The sequence below is a fragment of the Thalassophryne amazonica genome, chromosome 4, assembly GCF_902500255.1.
Source record: "Thalassophryne amazonica chromosome 4, fThaAma1.1, whole genome shotgun sequence".
Lineage (NCBI taxonomy): Eukaryota > Metazoa > Chordata > Actinopteri > Batrachoidiformes > Batrachoididae > Thalassophryne > Thalassophryne amazonica.
The window spans coordinates 20,944,828-20,957,890 of record NC_047106.1 but is presented as its reverse complement, the minus strand read 5'-3'; the positions used below and the strand labels follow the sequence as shown (position 1 = coordinate 20,957,890).

The window sequence follows — 13,063 nt, the reverse complement described above, 5'->3', positions numbered from 1 at the left end:
TGTCGCGGCGCACACAGATTCACCGAGTCGTCACGGAAACGACTTGGCGAATTTGCGCGCACGTCTTTAATTAAAAAATGTCCTTAAACAGTGGAATGTCCGCATAAAGTCCTCATGCCAGCCTCTTCTGAATCTTCTCTGTTCTCTCACGACGTCCTGGGTGAATTAAGCCTTAAATTAGGATGTTTTCAGGTCGAAACAGGCCGACGACGGCGCCTGGAAGCGCTGCAGGACGTCCCGCTCCGTGGGAAGTCCTTACAGCGACAGAAACACCCCATAATCTCTCATCAGCCGTTAAACTTTTCACCGAAAACCATCTGAATTTCTCGAATAGTGTCCACTCGGATATTCCTCACAGGTCCAGAAAAAAGTTTGATAAAGCAACACGCGCCGTCTCGAGCAACGTGTGAAACAAAGGAATTCAGCCGAGAGGGCGGGACCACATCTCACTCAAGGCCTGCCCACAGGGAAATGACGTCACCGACACGCGTGAAAAAACTCACGCATGCGCACGAGGGTTCAAGCATGATTGGTGTAATCGCATGTCAATCAAATCCATATAGTTTTTTTTTTTTTATAAAACTGCCGGTTAGTTTTATAAGATACCTCGTACAATGATTTGCAAATCCTCTTCAACCTATATTCAATTGAATATGCCACAAAGACAAGATATTTAATGTTCAAACTGATAAACTTTATTGTTTTTGTGCAAAGATTTGCTCATTTTGAAATGGATGCCTGGGACAGTGGTATGTTTACCACTGTGTTACATCACCTTTCCTTCTAACATCACATTAGCATTTGGGAACTGAGGACACTAATTGTGAGTGTCATGACTGGGTATAAAAGGAGCATCCCCAACAGGCTCAGCTGTTCACAAGCAAAGATGGGGTGAGGATCACCACTTTGTGAACAGTTGCATGAAAAAAATAGTCCAACAGTTTAAGAACAAGCAGCTTTACAGTTCAGAAAAAAATTGGACTGGTTTCATTTATGGCTCTTCTGCAGGATTTCATTGATGTTCATGTATTTCCATTTCAGCAGTTTGTGTTAAGGAGAATTTATCTCATTGTCAAAGTGAGTATGTGTCTGGGAACCAGCCAGTGTTAAAACAATGCCACCGCCGGTATCTGGTGCTGCTGACCTCATCAGAGATGTTGCTGTTTGTTGCTGCTAGGGCAGATTTAAGCGCTCATTGTTACACAGCGATGCACAAAAGACCTAATCATTCACACACCAGCCACATCACAAGCTCCTTTAGGGATCAACATCATCGCCCGCGGAGAGTTACAGGTGGCGCCACTCCCATTTCTTCTGAGGATCAGGTGCAATGGGCGGTTTGTATTTTTCTTTCTTTTAAAGGCATCACCTTTAAGGTAGAGGGAGCATGCCTTGGGGTAGAACACATCAGTATTATGTACATGTAATACTGTGATCAAAACTATTTATCGTCACCTTCTTGGTAAGCATACAACACTGTTTTTGCACAGTCCCATTCCACTATGTCATTTATTTAACAGTGAATACAGTTTTGCCTATTTGACTCTTTTCTTCTTACAGAAGTGTTTTTTCTTTTCTTTTTTTTCTTTTCTTATTGTTTATGCACCAATAACACCAGATCAAATTCCTTGTATGTATGAACTTACTTGCCAATAAATTCGATTGTGATTCTAATTCTAACACCACTTAATTAATTCACACTAGAGCTGGGCAATATGGAAAAAAATAAGACCATAATATATATTTCCATATTGATATGAGCGAAGCGTCGCGCAGTGGCATGAAGCTCACTCATGGTACAGAGCATCCTAAACAGGAAGTGCCAATTTTCAAATCCACAGTAAAACAGGAAATGTTCAAATGTCAAACACTTCCTGGATTGACAGACAAGATCCCATGGAATCTCGTGGGAACTCAGTGGCAAGCTCACACTCAAACAGGAAGTGCCGAATTCTCAGTCACAGTGAAACAAGAAATGTTCAAATGTCAAACACTTCCTGACTTGGGTGGAGCTAGAGCCGAGGCCGGAGTTTCACTGGACTCTCCTGAAATCTGACTGGACACAGATGACTGACATGTCACGGCGCCACACATCTGGTTGAAAGAGCTGCATTTTCAAATCAGTGAGTCACATTGACTGCTAGCTTACTCCTGTCCAGTCGTTTGTGCTGTGTACCACAAAAAGTTGTAATCCACCTTAGTAGAAAAAGAAAAATTTTTGCTCCAGATTTGAACTGAACACGTCGTTTGAACTATGGACTTCTAATCACACCAAACTTATATCGGTGAGTAAATGACCATATTTTATGTCAGAAATGAGGTCCAGGTTGTTAAAAGCAGCATTTCTCCTTTAATTCAGGTGGCTTATTGTTGTTGGCTTATTAGTGCAGCAGATAACTGAAACAATCCTTCAAATGGTGATACAAGCATCAAATTCAGCACAAATACAGCTGGAGCAAAATTAATGGAGCAACTTTAACTTTTGACCCCTGTACAAACTGAAACTGACCTTTGTCACCATTCTTTTTTTTTTTTTTTTTGGACAATAAAGAATTATTCTATTCTATTCTATTCTTCCTGCTTTTACCTCATAACTCCATAACATTCAGTCATAGTTAGTCCAAACTACACCTTTTTTGGAATCTTTATGATCAGGCATATAATGTGGTGTAGTTTTCTATATGATTGGAGCATCTTAATTTAGACCAGATGATTTCACTGATTAATATCACTTTGAGCAGATGGAATCAGTTAATCAGTGAAATCACCTGGTGGAATCAGGGGCTGCAAAGAAAACCTGCACCTTCTTGGCCCTTTCTGGAACAGGTTGCCCACCTGATTTAGACCACTGTGTAATTCTTCAATTGACCCCTAAATGGCTGCCTATTGAAAATTCAAGTGGCCAATCAGTTTTTTCAAAAGAATTCATGTCTATGGATTATTTGTGCCAGATTTGATGCTTGTATCACCTTTTGCAGGATTCCACTCTAAATATTCTCTTATCTGCTGCACTATATGGGTGATTCTTAGACTACGGGCACTTATTATGTCCTTTGATCATATTGTATGAAAAACAGAAAAAAGGGGAAATTTCACACTTTTATAGTTATCTTTACAATGAAAGTGTGTTAAGAAATTTGTTCTAGTAGTCTATGATGACTTTTTCACCTTTTTTCAGCATCATTATATGCAAATATTGCCGTTTTGTGCTTGTCCCACACCCAGACTTTTGATCTTCAATGATAAAAATGAATGGTAAAGAAACTTTTTTTATTCAATGTCATACAACTGTTGTGATTTTTTTAAACAAAATGTAGTTGTCCCACACTATTGCCATAATTTCCACCACAACACTGTAATGTCCCTAAACAGTTTGTATGAAAGATTGTTTGGGTAGTTTCTATGGAGATAAACAGTGACATCAGAGCACATGTATATAGCGCCAAATCACAACAAACAGTTGCCCCAAGGCGCTTTATATTGTAAGGCAATGGTGTGGTGGAAATTACATTTACAAGGCCAATAGTGCCCGTAGTTAAAGAATCACCCATATATGAGATGTAAGATGCTGCTCCTCAGTGTTTCTCAATTGCCCTCAAAAGTATTGGAACACTTGGTATTTTATTTATATTAATTTATATTTTATTGAATTTGTTTATTCCATTTCAAATACATTTTTTTTCTAAAATTATCTTCCTCAACTCAAACTGAAAGCAAATCTCTACAACTTGATATAAATGAATTAACAATATAAAATCCAGCTTCCTGATGAAGTGGTGTAGAGGAGGATTTTCTTAAAAAGAAGACCTGAAAGTTCAGCTACAATTTGACAGAAAGTACATTTGAGATGAAAGACTAGATTTTATGTTTTGGTGAAAGAAACTTTTTGTATTTCTTTATAACTGATGTAAACAAAGTCCAAGGCATATTCATTGACTTGGAAATGTTCATGTTTCCATCCCCTGACTTGTCTAAAGAAAAGTGACAATAAAACTATTATTATTTACAGGTTTTATCAAGTTTTAGAGATGTGCTTTCAGTCTGAGTTTGAAGAAGATAATTTTAGACATTTTTATTCTTTATTTTTTTGTATTTCTTGTATTTAAAATGACATAAGTTAAAATGTGTGAAATTCCAAGTGTTCCAATACTTTTGGAGGTCACAGTATCCTAACCTTATGATGAGTGCAAAATGAGTGTGTATTATTACTGTTTTGTTTAAGAATGTTTAATTTTCACTGTTGCTGCACTTTGTGTCAAATCATAGTCATATCGTATATCATATTGATATGACAATTCAGAAAGGTATATCTTCTATTATACATTCCAAATCTAAGGTGGAACTCTACTAGTGTTTACTAAGGTACACCTAAATACCTTAAAAAAAACAAACAAACAGAGTGTTGAGAACCAGGGATGGTTGGTTGAAAAGTTTTTTTATCCCATGAGAACTCTCTCTACCCACCTAAGCGGCTCAAGAATATGGACAGCATGTATATAAGTGACATTTACATGACAATTTATGACAATATTGAGATACGATAATCTGGCCATATTGTGCAGCCCTACTGTCAACTAGCTGAAAACTCTGAATATTAATTTACACCAACATTAAAAAAATGCTTAAAGTGGCAGGGGGTTAAGAGGACTGTAATGAAGGGGGTCGGCTGAAAAGCAAAAAAAGAAAAATGCTTAAAAAGGTGGAGAGTGTGGGGGGCAGAGCCCCTCCAGAAGCTGAAAGGCAAAATAAGGAAAATGCTTAAAAAGGCGGGGAGTCTAAAGCTAAAAGGTTTTAGTCATGCTCATGCTCCCAAGAACCATTTTACTGAAAAAGTCTGAAGGACCTAAAGGACATTGTTAGATGGCGAGGAGCTTTTCCAAGTGTGTGAGAGGCAAATAAAGAAAAATGCTTAAAAAGGCGGGGGGTCTGGGGAGCAGAGCTCCCCCAGAAGCCGAAAGGTTTTTGCCATGCTAATGCTCCCCAGAAGCATACTCAAAATAAAGTCTGAAGAACAATAAATGACACGGTGAGATGCTGATGAGCTTCGCTCGTTCATGTCCGCGACATATGCATACTATTTATATATATAATTTATTATATATTATTGCTAAATAATTTAATAATGCTGGCAGTTTGAAGAGTGACATGGTAATGACTGAAACCTGAAGAAACCAGAAAGTTCATTAAACTGCAGAATATAGTTCATGAACAAATACAGAATTTCAGCACAGAAACTTTGAACTATGTCAACTAGCTTTATCTGCCTTAACTAAACAAGTTAGTTTCTCTTGCAACTTATTAATGTAATGTAAATAAAACAAAATGAAGCTACAGTTCAGGAGATGGACAGGATTTGTTTAATTTCACATCTTGGTTGACACAATGACATATTTTCTAGTCCGTCTTAATTTATGCTTCATCACCTGGGCTGGTATGATTTAAATCAGTAGATTTAAATCATGGTTTAAATTGCTGTTAAAAAAAATTCCATAAAAAAAATCTATTATATATATTTAGATATCAGTACTTAAAACATCACCAAAATATGAAATCAGTACCATTAATTAATGGTACTTGTACATGTTGTATATGCACCTTTATGTTTTAACATGTCAGTAAAGACTATAAATAGTGATAGTATTTGTATAGTCTCATTTAGAAGAGTGACATAAATAAAAATGATAAAAGTCTTGATTTAAATAGAAAAAGAAAAATCAAAAATCATGACTTTTTAGAAAAAAAGGTTGACTTTTTTTTTTTTTTAAACCAGCCCTGTTCATCACTTTTTAGGATAACCAAACTAATTCTGCAGAGTTAATGTTATGTTACTTGAAGTTATTTAATTGTTGCCTCTTAGAAAAATGTTCCGAGTTAGTGCATTTGCCCCATGGTATCAGAGGCTCTTATTGTGAAAGGTCAAGGCAGAAGGTGTGCATCTTTCTCCTTGTGGGTTGCTTGAGGGTGGGTTCAGTTACAGATTTTTTTTTTTAGCAAATCTCAGTTCACTCAAGGGAGCCTCCATGTCTTACTTGTCTTTTCATATCAGTGAAGTATAACCCTTTATCTTTTTAGTCAACAATCACGAGTTCAGTTGCATAGTCACTCCAAGTACCTATCACTGGTCCCACTCTTCCCCCTTTTTCCAGATGTTTCTGCACTGCTGGTAGCTCCAACAAGGCTTTGCAACTAATTGTGATCATTTAATTGCCCACTTTTGTTTACATGATATGATGATTACAAAAATAATGCCCATATTCAGACTAAAATTGGAGGGAACAATTGTTACACAATTAATTACCCAAAAATGCACTTTGGTCTACATCCAGGTAGAGATATGGCCCTTTGTGTAAATACACACTCTAATGATTGCTGTTCTAGTTTGATTCTAGGCAGGGAGAGTCAAAAACTAGCAAAGTGAATGGGATTATTATTTGTTATTAGAAAGAATAAATTTGGTGATGATTCAATATTTAGCAGGTGTGTATAGAGAGAGCCAGAATGAAATGAAACAAGTGACAGAAAAGATTAAGGAACAGGCATATAGCAAGCTGCATATGAAGGTGTATAGTAAAGAAATAAAAAACTTTTAACTGATTGGCCAAACAGAGGAACCAAGCTTTAAAGAATGTGCTGTAGGTTAGGGTGAAAAAGGAAATGTGCTAACAAGTGAGGAGTGTGTGTTGAAAAAGTGGAGGAAGTATTTTGAGGAGCTGATGAATGAAGAAAACTAGAGCAAGAAAAATGGATGTAGAGAGAGTTAATCAGGAAGATCAACAGATTAGTCAGGATGAAGTGAAGACAGTTATGAAGAGGACAAAATAGAAGCTAGGCTGAGAGCCGAACAGCAATACATGTTCATTTGGAGAAACAGCACAATGTTTCTTCTGTAACTGAGATGATGCAGAGTCAGAAAGGTGAACAACCTCAACACTTGGTCATTATCTTGGATTGGGTGGAAGTACTTAATCCTATTTGTTCTCATGGTGGTGTTTTTTTTATGATGCTTTCACTGACCTGTTGAGACACAGACGAGCAGGTGGGACAGAGGTGTGTAGAAAGTCTGGATTTTATACAGCGTCTCTGGCCAAATCACTGCACTGGAGAAACACACATTTTATGGATAGATCTGTACATGGATTCACTCCTGGAGAAACAAAAGCCTAACAAAACACGTATATTAATATCAGATGTTAAAGATTAAACCCTGAACCAACAGATGTCCACATATATGTCCATGTTAAACTAGTCTTACCCTTTGATTTATTTATTTTCAAAAGGACATTTTGTGCTCCACCTCCCTGAATAAATACACACAGATAAGGAATAACCCATGATTCACATGGTACTTTCTGAGAAACTCAAACTGACTTTACTGAAGCATCTCCACACATAAAACAAGCTAAATTACATATTTCACACATCTTTTATTATTATTATTTTTTTTTTTTGCTAATCTTAATAATTCTGCCTGCACATTTAAAACTTAAAAAGTTAACTGCCTGCCATGAGATTGTTCTTAATTATTTTGTCACTTTCATTCAGACACTTCACAGAAAACAACAGTTATTAGATCTCTATTGTGAAATTAATTTATATAAATTATAAGCACATTTCTGAGCTTCCATTTTAAGTATAGAAATTGCATTCATACAATTCACCTCTTTCTGGTCTACATTTTGATTTTGATTGTTTACAATCTGACTGAGTCTGAACAACAGAACTGAGACTGCAGTTCATAAAGTTTAAAATTATGTTCCTATTAAATCAATATTATGACCACTCTATTTTTGCATTGCATTCGATAGACCATAATATTTTAATTTATATTTGATTAGTCTTTCAATAACCAATATCTTTCCACAAAAGCTGAAAAAATTTTGTCTGCATGGGAAGATATACCTCAGAAAGACTGAAAATAAAGTTGGGGTCCCTCAAGGCTCAGTCTTTGAACCACTTTTGTTTGAGTTGTAACGATCCCACTTTATCAAGTTATCATGAGCCATTTGAAATGCCTAAATATCCCAATTTTTTGGGACTCACTAAAACTGTGTTCAGCAAGATGTGCTTACATATCCGTATCCCGTACAGCATATACAATACTGTATATCATTATAGCTTTGTGAACACTTTGTATAACAAACATTCCTGAGTTATAGCTGTTGACATAATTTATGCTAATTATCACCCTAATTACCATTGTTTGATATGGCATTCTAGTTATATATCATTAATATAAAATATTCGTCAGTAATAGCTGGTTGGGGGGGTGTGACATTACGGCAGTGCTAGCAGTCTTGCACTGGCTTCCTGTGCATTACAGAATCCAATGGTACTGCTTGTTTTTAAAGCCTTAAATGGCCTCGCCCCCAGATATGTTGTTGACATGCTTAAGGTCCACATCTCAATTACTTTTGACCTCCCACAGTCTCGGCTAAAACAATAAGGAGACCATGCATTTGCTGCTGTTGCACCATGACTTTGGAATGCTCTCCCAAGTGATCTTAGACATCTGAATCCTGTCTGCTTTTAAATCTAAACTTAAAACAAAATGTTTCCATGTAGCATTTGTCAACTGCTGATCCTGAAACTGGGATGGAGGACAGTTTTACTTTATTGTGGAGTATTTTGTGTGTGTCTGTTGCATTGTTTGTAACTACTTATGTGTACTCTATGTTGTGTTTTTTCTCTTCATAGTGGAGTAGAGAAGAATTTTCTTCCAAGAAAACTTACGATGCATGTTCTGGCAAATTGTAACTGAAATTTCAAGTTTTCTTTCTTTTTTTAAATTATTCTCTATACCACTTCATCTTGAAGCATATAACTAGTGATGCAAAATGCAAAACATGCACTGTGCACAATTTCTCCAATCACAGCTACAGAAGCCTATAACTTCTTCTGGGTTGTCTGGGTGTCTTGGTGTCTTTCCTCACTCCTTTTGCTTCTTGCACGGTCACTGAGTTTTTTCAAATTTACAAATTATGATGATTAATTAATTTAAAGCCTGATTTACGCTTCTGTAACTCTGTAATGCCATGTCATGACAACAACGTGCGTGACAGTTTAAAATTTCTCCGTCACTGGATTATGCTTTATTCTGAATTAATTTGACCCTCAACAAGCTTTTCTTTCTACAATCATCACCTCCAAATCAAAGGTAAACTGTACAATTTCCTCTTAATCTGACTCTGTGCTGTAAATTTGCACTTTTCTGCTAAATGTATGTGATCCCGAAATATAATCAGCGTGCGCACTGCAAAAACTATTAAGATATGAGAAGAAAGAGTGAAAGCAGAAAAAAAGTGTCAAATCACAGCCTTTTGTGTCTTTAACAGGTGCACGTCAGGCTGCGGGTCTGAGTCTAAGCACGGTGTGAAAAAAAACAAAACGGTCAGTCTTTTAATCACGGAAATGACTCCGGTCCCATATGCGAGGGGTTTTTAATGGAAATACACTGCAATCAGACAGGACATTTTATCCAATGTGAGCGAAAAATCTGTTATATATGGTGTTTATTACATGGAAAATAATACAAAAACATTGGGACTTTTTTTTGTCTGGTGACTGCAAATATTCGGTTGATACGAAGACGGTTTAGATGAATTTTATTGTACATGGGACTGAACAATAAATTTACCTCTCAAAACTTTGATGATGAAGTCGCTTCCATCCCACACAGTTGACTTTATTTTCACATATTCTTCTGTTCAGATCTGAAGGGAATCTGTATATCTTGAAGCCCATGTTGTGTATATTTGTGCATCCAAATGCACAACAATGCGGCATTTTCAGTGAATAAATAAATAAAAAATAGCTGCATTTACATGCAGACAGATTAACAGCGAATTCTATTTTGGCCCCAGGAGGCCACCACAAGTCACGTGACTCTTTTTTTTTCCAACTCGTCGTGTCGCTACTCTCTGAATAAAGGAACTCTAGTCTGAAGAAGACCTGATGTTAAAGTGATGGTTTATATGTGTTATACTAAAGGGTGCACGCACTTACTCACACCATCATTTTGGCATTTCGATTTTTATTTCTTTTAAGTCATGATGTAGAGATTACTTTTCACTGTGAGTATAAAAGGCATCATTTTAGAAATTTTATGTAAAAAGCCTGAATTTTTGTTTAGTTTTTTGAATTACTAAAACAATTAAAACATGTAAAAGCTCAAGGGGTTCACAAACTATCAAGCAGCCCTGTACACACCAACAATCTACTCCACAAGCCATCTCTATGCTGTGTTAAGTGCGTCACAATCCATCCCTTGTCATTGTTTTGCGTCCTGTATGTTAACTGTTTTTTTAAATTATCATTCTTTAGTTTGTGCTTTAGCTGTTTTTTAGTTCCGCTTTTGTTTCTGTGCACTGGGTCTTATCTGCGTCTTTGCGTGTGTCACTAGTGTTAAGTGTTTATTCCTGACTTGTCTTAATTTGTACTCACTCCAGGTTTGTATTAGTTGAATTTTCCACTCCGTGCGTCAGTCTGCTCCTGTCTGTTAGTGGGTTAGTGGCTCTGTCACTGTGTCTTGTCTTGTTTTGTCGTGTCTGTACAGGTGTACTTCACTCTGTGGATTATTCACTCCCCTGTCCTGATTTGTTTCTGTCACTATTTAAGTTCTTCTTTTCCCCACAAATTCTCTGCCATAATGTTATGTCAGGTTGTTTGTCTTGTGCGTGTGCTTGTGTCTGCATTTTTTGGAGTTCAGCTGACTCTCCATGACTGTCTACTATTTATTATAAATGCATGGCATAATGTCCCACATGCCATGACAGAGACTTGAACAAAGCCCTATTTTTCAACCATAATTGAGCCGATTCCACGCATATCTGTATTACTGCAATGACTGACTTGGCCTTTGATCTATGACCTTGGGATGATATCTGCTGTGAGAGGATTGTCCAGAGTTTATTAAGTACAATTTAAACAAAATTACTCTTGCCATGACCTGTGTTATGAGAAGTTAGGTCCACTGAGTTTCTCAACCAAGTTTGACTGAAATTACTTTTTCAAAATATTGCCATGTTTTTAAAAAGGATCTCTGATTTAACCTTGAACTTTTACCTATGACCTTGACATGATCAGCATTGCGAGAGGATTGACCACAAAGTTCTGATTAAAAATATGTTTTTGTTTGTATCTTGATGATATTGCCAGATATTTTTAGACAATGAGATCTGATTTGACTTTGAACTTTAACCTTGACATGATCCATGTCAGGGGAGGATGATCCCTTGACTTCATCCACAAAGTTTGATTGAAATTGCTTTTTCATTTTGATATCGACAGGTATTTTAGGCAATGACCTCTCTGATTGATCTTGACATGATCAGCATCAGATGGTCCACTGAGTTTATTCACCAAGTTTGAAATCGCTTTTTGAATTTTGGAAAAAAAATGCCATGTATTTTAGACAAGAACTTCTAATTTGACTTTGAACTTTGACCTATGACCTTGACACAATCAATAGAGTGGTCCACTGATGTTAACCAGTGAGTTTTATTGAAGTTGCTCTTTGCATTTTGAAGTGATCACCGCAAACGAACCAACAGACACATAACTGAGCTTCTTTTCCGCTTCAGGCAGGCCGCTTCTCAAACTTGCACGATTTTGCAATTGCATGGTGTCAGAAATGTTACGTACACAGTGTTGAGAGTATAGTTTTTGACAACATCCATTCATAGTTACTGTAGCAGCAGGAAAAGTTACAACACAATTTGAATGGCTGTGGCTGCACAGTCAGTCCATGATAATTTAATCCCATGGGGATGATATTGGCCACAATGTGGCACTGTGTGAAATTTCAAAAGGACGGGCCAAATAGCAACACACAAAGTTGTGCTGGATGTTTTTCTCACTTACATTTGGATACGGAAAACTGTAATTTGCACTTTAAAAGTAATTTTCTAACATTTTAAAGTTTAAAACTTTATTGCACAGGTGGCCTGAAATTAAGATTTTGTTGAACAGCTTCCTGTGACAGATGAGTCACTGGTGTGATCCCTGCCCCAATGAAACACTTTTCTCATGATACTTTCGCAACAGGTTTTTCCAGTTGGCTTCTCGGGATCCTGCCTGAGTGAGTTTACGGCGACTTTACGCCCTTTCAGTTTCTGAATCACACACACACACAAATCAGATTTTTACGCAAATGCCGAACCGAGCTTTGTGCGGATCAGCGATATTTCCCTCCCCGCTTCTACATGCCGTGTCTCCCCCGTGCCTCGCGTTCTCTGAGCGCGCTCTGTTCTTCTCCTCCTCCGTCTGGACTGGCTGCCACGGGCTGTCACTGCTCCACGCGTGACGCATCACGCTGTTAATGGACAATGGATGGGCACTTACCACGTCAGGGCCCATACCCCCGTCAGGAGGGAGTGCACGATGGAGACGGAGAGGTTCCTCCACTTCCAGGAGCGAAACGCATCTTGACGCACAAGCTTTGGCGCAGGCAGCGCGCACAGCAGCCGGTGGACCACCCTGAAAATCAGAGCGCACAGCAGTACCAAGAGGCCCGTGTGAGCCTGCAGCACGGGGTGCAGGGCATCCATCCTTTCCTCCCCACCTCCGCTTTCTCGCTTTTGGCGCGTCTGTTCTCCGCTTCTCCTTGCGGGGCTTTTCGTAAGGAGGCGCAGCTGTCCGTCCGCACAGAGGTAATGAGGAGGAGAAGCAGAAGTTCCTGATTTTCTGGATTTGCTGCGCGCCGGAATCTCCTCCTTTCACACTGTCGGTGCGCTCATTCCAATGCGACGGCGGCGGCGTTTGTCTTCACGCCTCAGCCGTGCGCTCTGCGCTGCCGACTGAAGGGGGAGCAGTCTGGGTGGTGCCTGTTCCCACAGAAACAAGGAGGGGCGGCGGGCGATCCTGTTCCGCAGAAGGAGGGTGCGTATCGGAAAGACCAGCGGAGAATCCGGTCGCCCGCGTCGCCTGAAAAAAAAAAAAAAAAAATTAAAAGAAACTGACGTTCGAACAGGAGCCACAGGAGAACATCGAGCCTTCTGCACGTGCATAAACCCTCCATGCCACACGGTGGCGCTAGTCTGTGCGTCATTCGAAAAGCGACACCGGA

At 38.4% G+C, this 13,063-nt stretch overlaps 1 protein-coding gene across 1 annotated transcript in view; it reads right to left on the bottom strand.

Annotated features, from left to right (window-relative positions):
* Positions 1-12,895, bottom strand: part of tlcd1 (TLC domain containing 1) — a 36,243-nt gene extending 23,348 nt beyond the window's left edge. Inside the window, exons 1-2 of the mRNA XM_034169200.1 lie at positions 12,340-12,895; positions 7,015-7,097 (exon numbers count right to left, since the gene is read on the bottom strand). Of these exons, the coding sequence (XP_034025091.1) occupies positions 7,015-7,097; positions 12,340-12,545 (289 nt within the window). The 5' untranslated portion in view covers positions 12,546-12,895. The remainder of the gene's footprint in view (positions 1-7,014; positions 7,098-12,339) is intronic.
* Positions 12,896-13,063: the final 168 nt, after the last annotated feature.